This window comes from Erpetoichthys calabaricus, chromosome 5, assembly GCF_900747795.2.
Source record: "Erpetoichthys calabaricus chromosome 5, fErpCal1.3, whole genome shotgun sequence".
Lineage (NCBI taxonomy): Eukaryota > Metazoa > Chordata > Cladistia > Polypteriformes > Polypteridae > Erpetoichthys > Erpetoichthys calabaricus.
Window position 1 is genome coordinate 36,822,134 of NC_041398.2, and position 11,485 is coordinate 36,833,618.

General features: G+C 36.3%; 1 protein-coding gene across 2 annotated transcripts in view; it reads left to right on the top strand.

Moving 5' to 3' along the window:
* Positions 1-11,485, top strand: part of atrn (attractin) — a 300,415-nt gene that overhangs the window by 157,609 nt on the left and 131,321 nt on the right. For both annotated transcript variants that reach the window (XM_028801455.2, XM_028801456.2), the window contains exons 19-23: positions 172-309; positions 516-609; positions 750-802; positions 2,540-2,634; positions 5,326-5,404. In XM_028801455.2, the coding sequence (XP_028657288.2) occupies positions 172-309; positions 516-609; positions 750-802; positions 2,540-2,634; positions 5,326-5,404 (459 nt within the window). The remainder of the gene's footprint in view (positions 1-171; positions 310-515; positions 610-749; positions 803-2,539; positions 2,635-5,325; positions 5,405-11,485) is intronic.

An 11,485-nucleotide genomic window follows, 5' to 3' on the forward strand; every position in this document is an offset into this window, starting at 1 on the left:
GTCTCTGTCATGCAACGTGCCAAGTAATGAACTGGCTGAGATCCAATTGCTTAATATTGCTAGAAAAGAATGGGGGTTTAAAAATGGATGGATAACTTTTATTCAATAAGGAGAATTGGTAGTTTTTGTTTTGTTTTTGCAGATGTCTTATCTGTCTTTTCTCATTTACAGCTTGCCAATGTAATGGCCACAGCAGATGTATCAATGAAAGCGTCTGTGAAAAGTGTGAAGACCTGACCACAGGGAAACATTGTGAGACCTGTATTTCAGGCTACTATGGAGATCCTACTAATGGAGGCACATGCCAGCGTGAGTGAAATATACCAAACAGCAGCCATCAGTATTTACTCACTGATTACAGTCAGTAACCCTAGGAAGATGTCTGCAGACCTGCCGTAAAGAAAACTACATTGTTCAGTTGTCACCCTTTCATTAAAATTCTTTGATACAGTAGTTTAGTTGTATTGGTTGATACAACAGACAGCAGATAGTTACAACTGTTAATTTCTCTGTAGCCTGCAAGTGCAATGGCCATGCATCCATCTGCAATGCACAAAGTGGGAAGTGCTTCTGTACCACCAAAGGAATTAAAGGGGACAAGTGCCACCTGTGAGTACCTTGACAAAATATCAGTTGTTTCTTCTCTTGCTTTGTGCTGCTGTTTAGATAAGTTATCGGTTTGTGTCTGCTTTTCCCCATCTACCTCTATTCAGGAAATTTGATCATTTTTTTTACCCCTTCATTTTCAGTTGTGAAGTCGAAAATCGATACCAGGGAAACCCACTAAAGGGAACCTGCTACTGTAAGTAATGTGAAGAATAATTTACCCATTTTACAATTTTTTTTTTTACTTAAATTATTTGAATATTATACTCATTTGACTTTTCTTTGTCCTAAACTCAAAGGAAAAATTTCACAGTTATTACCTTTTTCGCTCCTTTTTCCCTTGCTCTTTCCCTGTCTCTTCCTCAAATTCAACTTGTATTTTTTTGTGTGTGTACAAAATCTCAGAAATTTCAGTGTGGATTGTATTTCACAATGTTATTATTTGTGATGGGTCAAGCATCAGTAATGCAGCTGTGCGTTTTCAGAAAGTTTGACTATTCATTGGAACTCATTCTGCTGTCTTGCTTGAAAAGTTCTGCAGTTTTTTTTTTATTATACAGTATATTTTATTTAACTTGCTAGAAACTTTCTAGTAATTTGAACCTATATACCCTTTTAAGTGGTATGAACACTGCTGTTTATTGATGTGATATTTGAATTTATCGATAATCTTACGGAATTTGAACTTTTATTAATGAAACAGGTTAATCCTAATATACCTTAAGAGATTGTTAAATGTTGCAGAAAAGGACAGAAGGGCCAAGTATAGCAATAAACAATTTTTAAAAAGTGCAAGATCATTTTGATAGCTTTATGCTTATTTCCTCATTTGTAACTGTAATATTAAGTTTCATTGTATTCACTATGTGTTACTTGAAGTCTATAAACCAAAAATGGAGTTTGGCATTATTTTGGTAAATGTGTGCAAATCATTTGGAAAAAAACTTTACTTGCAGGAAGTAAAATATTATATTTGAATATAAGATGGTAGATTTGAAACGTGAAAGTATACCTTAGGAGAACTACTTAGGATCTCTTTGCTGCTATCATGCAGCTGGACAACTTACAGAATAGATTAGGAATGCTAATAGGATGTTTGGCCTTGGAGCCCTTAGGAGTACAAGTCAAGGGATGTTATTTATAAACTATGTAGAATACTTGTAAAGCCTCATCTGGAGTACAGTTTTGGTCTCCATATTACAAAAAAGACACATCAACAATAGAAAAAATAATCTAGAGATAAATGATTTAGGCTGATTCTGAGACTGTGAGGTATGAGCTACGAGAAAAGGTTCAAGGAGTTGCACTCTTTTAGTTTCAAGAAGTCATGATTAAGGGGTGTATATGACTGAATTGTTTAAACTTCTGAAGGGAATTGGTTAGGTGGCTGAAAATATTCTTCAAAATATTATTCAGCACAAAAATGCAGGGGTTAAGATTTTAATATGGGTGTATTTCATAGAAACATTATGAAGTGTTGTAGACAGTACTGTTTTGCAGACCTTTAGAACTCAATTTGATGTTATCTTTGAGAAATTATTTTAGAAATTGATCATTATTAGCAAGCTTATTGTGCTAAATTATCAACATTCTTCTAATGTACTAACCAGACATGATTATTTCTTCCTATTTATATCACTTTAATGAACAATTTGGATCAGTGTTACTGTACTAAACTTGTCAAAAAAGCATTTTAGTGCATGTCAGTTACACTGTATGTGAAGTGAATATTAACACTGAAAATTAATTTAGAAATAACAGGTAATGCTGAATATACATACAACTAAAGCAGTATTTTTTATGTTTTGATGTTATGTTAATTATTGAGTTTATAGGAACATCCAACAAATGGCACCATCAGTCTCATTAACCTAGGTCAAGGGCTTTTATAATACATCTTTCTTGTTTTATGTTTTTATATATATTTTTGTAGATACCCTGCTAATTGATTATCAGTTCACATTCAGTCTAGCCCAAGATGATGACCGCTACTATACAGCCATTAACTTTGTTGCTACTCCTGAAGAAGTAAGCATTTTCAGTAAATCCTCTTCTAAAGAGCTTTGTGAATTTAAAATGTATTTTTTCTCAGTTGTTTTATCCGTAATAATTATAGTTAATGCTTAACCCTGATAATAGAAAACAGTATTAATAATAAAATGTGGTAGTGATTGTAGTGTTGCCAGTCTTGTCATTTATAGGTAAAGTGAATGCAATTTTTATTGCAACTTATCTTTCAGTCATAGGCTAATAATGTTTTCAGTTGTCTTTGCTTGATTAGATCCTTTGATTTTACTTATTTGCTTTAAATATGGATACAGATTAAATTGTGTTTAGCCATATGCTTTAGTATACAGTTGATTTTTTTGTTTCTATTGTGTGCTCAATACTGACTTATACTTTTTTCACTGTAATGTTTTCCAAAAATAGTTGATTTATAATGCATAACCAGAGGTGCAGTAGATTTAAGTAATAAGTTGCTCCTCTGCTTTACAGTGTAATTTAAATCTGTTTTTCAGTATGAATGGTCTCCTTAGAAACACTTAAATGTAAATAGCGTACTTAACAAACAAGATTTGCAGTATATTTGCTTTTACTCAAATTCCTGTGTGAAAGCAAAACATTGTTTTAAACCTTAGTAGGAAATGCACAAGTTAGTAAATAAGAAGTTAATTCTCACCCACCTTCATCATTATTATTAGTGTTATTATTATTGATGACTAGCTGATTACCCAGTGACTTCGCTCACTGAGTGCAAGGGAAAAAAACTAAAATGTAGTATTTATAAAATAAGTTTGTTAATTACCAATGTTATTTTTGAACAAATAAAGAGCATTTACAATAAGTAGAAATTATATAAATATTAAGTAGTAAAACATTTTGATAAAAGAATTCGAAGACGATATAAGAAGCGTATAAATTATTAATCAGTCAAACATTAACATTTAAGAAGTAAAGATACATTGAGTACTACTGCAGTGGTTTTGGGCAAACTACCTGCTTGACAACCTTGCACTATGTGCCTGTGATTTAAGCGAAAAATTATTCTGAGAAATGTGGACGCTGCCTTTCCGTGCTTAACGGGCAGAAGGTCCAAACGATTCCCAAGTCTAATACATAACATAAAGAGGTCGGTACATCTTTTTAGATGTAAACCCTCCATTTTCTTAAAAGAATTCATCACAAAAGCAACCTTGAATGTTGTGGGGTTTTAGTGACCTGAATTCATCTTAAGGGACAGTAAGTAGCCGTGCACCGCAATTTACCAAGAGAGTCTCGCTTCGATAGGGCTGATTACACTTATTCGCAAAGATTTCCACTGTCCCAGGAGCCGACGGGGCACTTGAAGTGTGACAAACAGTGCGAGAAGAGAGGACGCTGCCTGAAACTGCAAAGCTGTTGAACCGGAGGAAAAGCCCGACATTCCGCGCCTCCCAGCGTACACTTTGTTCTTACGACCCCTCGCCGCTGAAGGCGGTCTCGTCTTCACATTGTTTACAGCTCGGCACAGTTAAAAAGTAGAAAGACGCAAAGCTGTTTTCTTCATCTCTTTTACTATCAAGGTGTAGCGCATTCCTCTTAAGTTGAATGAGGAGCCCAGCACACACAAAAATCTCCTACTCTTAGGAAAATTAATTCATTAAAATTAAAGTACGGAACCCAACCGAACCTTAGCCCCAATTTGATATCCTCATCTGGAGTTGTTTTTTATGAATTTATACAAAGGAAATAATCACCCCTACAATTCTTTAAACAATCAAAAAAGAATATATTATAAATCAAACAAAACAATAAACACCCTTTAAATCCTTGTCAAATCTTTAATAACTACACAAACCCTAATTAATATGCCACCCCTTAAACACTCTATAATATACTCCCCAAAAAACGGTGAAACAGCAAAGAAAGAAAGCAAGCAAGGAAAAGAAACAGAAAATTACCCTATTTACAAACAGTACAAATATATTCACAGTACTTAAACCTATATTACATCTATATACAAATATAAATCAGACACACATACATAATCCCCACACGTTCCCCAGTCTCTTTTATATTAACTTTGTTTTAAAGTCTAAATTCACACGGCCTGGGAAATCTGCAATGAATCCAGTGATCAAGTCAGATATGTTCCGCTGACTCGTATACTGAATTTAAATATAAAAGAAGCGATCTCACTGGCCTGGCGACAATTCCTTTGTTGAAGGAAGAAGTCTGTCTCACCCGGGTCTCTCGGCATTCGCGTCCATCCATGGCCGACGCCCGCACCATAAAAGCAAAGTAAAGCCGTGTGCTCCGAAGGTCCTTCTAGGTTAGCCGGCACTCCTTCTCCGTGCACCCAACCGTCCTTATTACGGACTCTCACTTTCTTTACCGCTGGCTTCTTCTTTACATTCACCTTCCCAGCTCCTTATTTAAACAGTCTTTTTTCTTCTTTTCAATATCAGTAAAATAACTGTCACACAAATAATAAGTTCCTATATTTATGTGTTTTGTGGTCATACGTCATTTCCGTTTCAAACACGAAAAGAATTTTATATATATAAATAATAATAATTATTGATAATAATAATACTAATAATAATAATGTCAGACTCTGACAAAAAGATTGGTTACAGGGTTAAGTGTAACACTGTCTTTAGGAATTCATGAGGCTACTGTTATATATTTTTTTTATTTATTGATTTACTTGTTGAAATCATTTCTGTTCTGTTTAAGCAAAATCGGGATCTGGACATGTTTATCAATGCTTCCAAAAACTTCAATCTTAACATCACATGGGCAACCAGCTTTGCAGGTAATAAAAAATATAATTTTATTAGGAAAAGAAACAATTAGCAAATGGATTATTTTGTTTTACTGTATGACTCTGTATATCTTCTGTTCCAATAACACATCTGTGTATCCATGTTTAAAAGCCATTGAAGCCAGAAAACCCCAAACAAAATAAATGCTAAAGACAGAAAGTTAAATAAATAGCTAGAATACCAGCCCTGTGCCATCTAGTACCTGATCTTTACCAGGCCAAGTGTAGTGTTTTTTTTTTTTTTGTTTTTTTTTTAAATGAAGTCATGCTGTATAATTTGGCCTTGAGGTCTTCATGACCTTAGCACAGACATATTATTTTATTCATAAAAGAAAATTAGCAGCTGTTAGTTGAATGATTTATTTTAAGTCCATAGGCAAAATGCTGACTTTTATATTATTCATGACCTTAGAGCTATAGTTGCTAGAGTTGCAATATGACATTGAAGTTAAATTGTTTTTTCTTTGTTTATATGTATTTTTCATTATTCAACTTAAACATGAAGTGTTGGTGTCTCATTGTTAAGCAAAAGTGTAGACATATGCAATGTTGGCACTAGTACTCTGAGTTACCTGCATGAACAAACATTAAGTCATCCAAATTAGTGTCCATTTTGCCTTCATTCACAATTGAACTGCAATCTTGGGGTCAAATGTTTCAGTGGTCAGCTTGCAAAATGAATGCTGTATGCATTAAAACAGATAAGTTCTTGTCTGTACTCATTTCTGATAATGTTTACTATTGAGAATCCCGTCTCACAAGCAGCTCTGCTTAAAGGCAGTGTGAGAGACAACAGTATAACTTGGTGAATATTATGGACCATATTGACCAGATCATACACAGGAGACGCAGATAGACCTTTCTCAGCATTCTTCAACTGCATCCATTCCATCAAAGCAGACTCTCTCTCAACAGACAGGCAGGCCTCAAACTTGTGAATTATCTCACTAAGAATTTTGTATCCAAAAATGTGAATATCTTGCTTCCCCTTAGGCCAAGTAGATTAAAAATTTTAGAAAATTGTTGCATACATTTAATGATGTGTACCATGGTAGAAATTCAGAAATTAAGTCATAAACATTCATAACATTATCAGCAAACCTCTTCTACAGTTGTACAAAATCACTAATGGGTCGTGCATATTTAGCCTCATGGAAAGTGACAACAAAATCAATTTGCAGCTTTGAACTGTTCCCCATTTAGTTTGTGTTTACACTGTTCAATGGACATCATCAAATCCCCTAAAATTGTTTTCTCTTTCTATACCTTCTACACATCTTTTAAGTACGTTGCTAACTTTACATTTATTAACAACTGGATGACTAAAATTTTTAGCTCCTTTAGAGTAGACTTCTTTTTTTGTCAAGGGATGGTTATGCACAGCAAAATTTACAACATATGTCTCTGCACTTGGCATTAGCCTTTAACCTGGGATCATCATCCAAGCTTGACTCTGAAAACCCTTGTTTGCTTTTTTGCCTATCTGGGTTTTTTTAGCAGGTGGTGGGATATTGTAAAAATTGCTCAGTGGTCTCTGCTGAGTAATTTTTCTTTCTGTTTGGACTAATAAGAAACATACATTTGAAGCAGAGCTGAAGTGTTTTGTTTAGGGGCTGAAAGAAATAAATGAGGTCAAAACACCTGCCACCAGGCTAATAACTGTATAAAATGTAAATGAACTGTTTGCTTTCTTTTAGTCTTTCCTCCCTGTCTGATGTTTCTTTACTGCTTTGATTTTCCGTGCGTGAAAACCACAGCACAGACTCTGCTATGCTGTGTTGACCATTTTAAAGCATTGCTATATTCATGTCATACTCCTCCCTGCAATTGCATCATTTAGCTGGCAACGGGGCAGTGTCTACAAACTTGTGGTTAACTGATTTAAAGATTGAAATAACAAATTAGGGAAACTTCAGATTTACAAGATATTCCTAGAGTACAATAGCACTCAAAATTAACAAGAAACTTGGGAAAGAGCAAAGTAAACTTTTTAAAACAAATTAAACAAATCACTCCAGCATACTTTGGGCAGAATTTTGACAGTATTACAGAAGCAACAAGCAAATAGCTACAAACCTTTAAATAAAATTAAGGAAACAAAATAATTATTGATAACGGTACAGTACACATGTAGTACACCATATCCTATTGAATTATTTGTCTTATAAGTTAACCTCACTTGAAAATACAAGACGTCTTTAATTTTTACAACTTCCATAAGGTAAAATAGGTACACATTTGCATACTTAGGACAGAAAAAAACCCATGCATTATAATTATTTCACTGTGCTTGTATGCTTGCATGCCACTTATGTCAACCTCTGTATTTATGATATGTAAATTATGAGGTTGTACATTTAAAAATCTACTTTGGTGTCACTCTACATTTTAATGGTAATTTTATAACATGAAAAAGCCTTATAATATAAATAATAATAACATTGTTCTACTTGTATTTTCTGGTTCCATGTTTGCTTTGAGGGTGGGGAGTGGTGCAATGTAGTAATGGATGAAGCCTTTCCAGGCAGCTTTGGTCACAAGGAAGGAACCAACCCTGAATTGAATCTCAGCCAAGTGCAGGCCCACTCACACACACCTATGGTCAGACTTGCACAAGGACCAATTTAAAATTGCCAATTAACTAATACTAGCAAAATACCCGCGCTTCGCAGCGGAGAAGTAGTGTGTTAAAGAGGTTATGTAAACATATATATACATATACATATATATATACATATCTACATATACATATATATACATACATATACACATCCACATATACATATATACATATACAAATTTACACATCTACATACAGTGGTGTGAAAAACTATTTGCCCCCTTCCTGATTTCTTATTCTTTTGCATGTTTGTCACACAAAATGTTTCTGATCATCAAACACATTTAACCATTAGTCAAATATAACACAAGTAAACACAAAATGCAGTTTTTAAATGATGGTTTTTATTATTTAGGGAGAAAAAAAATCCAAACCTACATGGCCCTGTGTGAAAAAGTAATTGCCCCCTTGTTAAAAAATAACCTAACTGTGGTGTATCACACCTGAGTTCAATTTCTGTAGCCACCCCCAGGCCTGATTACTGCCACACCTGTTTCAATCAAGAAATCACTTAAATAGGAGCTGCCTGACACAGAGAAGTAGACCAAAAGCACCTCAAAAGCTAAACATCATGCCAAGATCCAAAGAAATTCAGGAACAAATGAGAACAGAAGTAATTGAGATCTATCAGTCTGGTAAAGGTTATAAAGCCATTTCTAAAGCCTTGGGACTCCAGCGAACCACAGTGAGAGCCATTATCCACAAATGGCAAAAACATGGAACAGTGGTGAACCTTCCCAGGAGTGGCCGGCCGACCAAAATTACCCCAAGAGCGCAGAGACGACTCATCCGAGAGGTCACAAAAGACCCCAGGACAACGTCTAAAGAACTGCAGGCCTCACTTGCCTCAATTAAGGTCAGTGTTCACGACTCCACCATAAGAAAGAGACTGGGCAAAAACGGCCTGCATGGCAGATTTCCAAGACGCAAACCACTGTTAAGCAAAAAGAACATTAGGGCTCGTCTCAATTTTGCTAAGAAACATCTCAATGATTGCCAAGACTTTTGGGAAAATATCTTGTGGACTGATGAGTCAAAAGTTGAACTTTTTGGAAGGCAAATGTCCCGTTACATCTGGCGTAAAAGGAACACAGCATTTCAGAAAAAGAACATCATACCAACAGTAAAATATGGTGGTGGTAGTGTGATGGTCTGGGGTTGTTTTGCTGCTTCAGGACCTGGAAGGCTTGCTGTGATAGATGGAACCATGAATTCTACTGTCTACCAAAAAATCCTGAAGGAGAATGTCCGGCCATCTGTTCGTCAACTCAAGCTGAAGCGATCTTGGGTGCTGCAACAGGACAGTGACCCAAAACACACCAGCAAATCCACCTCTGAATGGCTGAAGAAAAACAAAATGAAGACTTTGGAGTGGCCTAGTCAAAGTCCTGACCTGAATCCAATTGAGATGCTATGGCATGACCTTAAAAAGGCGGTTCATGCTAGAAAACCCTCAAATAAAGCTGAATTACAACAATTTTGCAAAGATGAGTGGGCCAAAATTCCTCCAGAGCGCTGTAAAAGACTCATTGCAAGTTATTGCAAACGCTTGATTGCAGTTATTGCTGCTAAGGGTGGCCCAACCAGTTAGGTTCAGGGGGCAATTACTTTTTCACACAGGGCCATGTAGGTTTGGATTTTTTTTTCTCCTTAAATAATAAAAACCACCATTTACAAACTGCATTTTGTGTTTACTTGTGTTATATTTGACTAATGGTTAAATGTGTTTGATGATCAGAAACATTTTGTGTGACAAACATGCAAAAGAATAAGAAATCAGGAAGGGGGCAAATAGTTTTTCACACCACTGTGTATATATATACATATGTACATATTTTTGTACAGGAACATCGCAACACCGTCAGAAGAAAGGACACACTATCTTTGATATACGCACATACTAAATCGACAGGACACACATTCAACTGGGACAACGTAAAAGTAAAATTTAAGGCCAGTACTAAAAGTGCCAGAGAGTTGGCAGAGTCTTGGCTATCAGATGAAAACGCCATCAACAGACACTTGGACATAAATCCAGCATATGCCAACTTAAGAAGGACATGTACACAATAATTAAACTATACAACCCCCCCATTCCCCCCCCCCGATCATACTGACTTAGTCACCTCCACCCACCCCCCCCACTGAATGTGTTGCTATATATTGCCTTTGATTCTTGTAAGTCTAAGCATTATCCTCTGATGAAGACCCCTGATAGTTTTTTATTCCTGAGCTTTCAACCCCTATTTTATGATACGTGATTAGTTTTTTCTCCTTTCGTGGATCTCCAGCTGCAAATATGTACATATATATATACATATCTACATATATATATACACATATGCACATATATATATATAAATATATAAATATAGACATACATATATATATACATACATACATTCACATATATATATATAGCAAAATACCCGCGCTTCGCAGCGGAGAAGTAGTGTGTTAAAGAGATTATGTAAACATATATACAGTCATCCCTCACCTATCGCGGGGGTTACGTTCCAGAGCCCCCCGCGATAGGTGAAAATCCGCGAAGTAGCGACCTATATTTATTTTATTATACATATTTTAAGGCTTTATAAACCCTTCCCACACTCTTATAAACCCTTCTCACTCTCTTGTTAACCTTTCCCACACTCTTATAAACACTTCCTATGCTCTTAAACACTTTCTACATTCTTAAACACCGCAGACCAACACTGCACACTGCACGCAGCGATCAGACGTCTGTGTCTGCACTCGCTTTGTGAAGGGGGGCAGCTGAACTCACGCTGAGCAGAAATGGACTTTGTGCTGCTTCTGCCAAAATGCCTGCTTGTCGCTCTGCGCGTTCGGAAGGAGGAGGAGGAGTGGGGGTGTGTGAGGTCTGAACGCACGTTCACTCAAACCCCCCTCCCCGGAGGCATAGTACGCTCCTGCCACTTCGCATTGCCAAGGGGGTGGGGAGCTGAATGAACGCTAAGGAGAAGTGGACTTTGTGCTGCTTGTCGCTCTGCGTGTCAATAATTTAAAAGCCTGTACATCACCTATTTTCCTTTTTGTTTTTTTTTGTTTTTGTTCTTTATTTTGCCTTATACCCCTTGGGGTCAGAGCGCAGGGTCAGCCATTGTACAGTGCCCCTGGAGCAATTACAGGTTAAGGGCCTTGCTCAAGGGCCCAGCAGAGCAGTGGCCTTTTTGGCAGTGACGGGGATTCGAACCGGCAACCTTCAGGATACCAGCGCAGATCCTTAGCCTCAGAGCCACCACTCCGCCCTCCCTGTCTCACTGTCTTGTCTTGCATGAAGTTAAAATGTTTTATAATAGTGAGATGTTACTCATAACCTTAGCCCGACATCCACATATCATATGTGTTAACAAAGTGTGTTTTATAAGTTTACATGTATTTAAAGCATGTGTCATGGGTATTTTAAGGCTTAAACTATAAAAATGTTTATT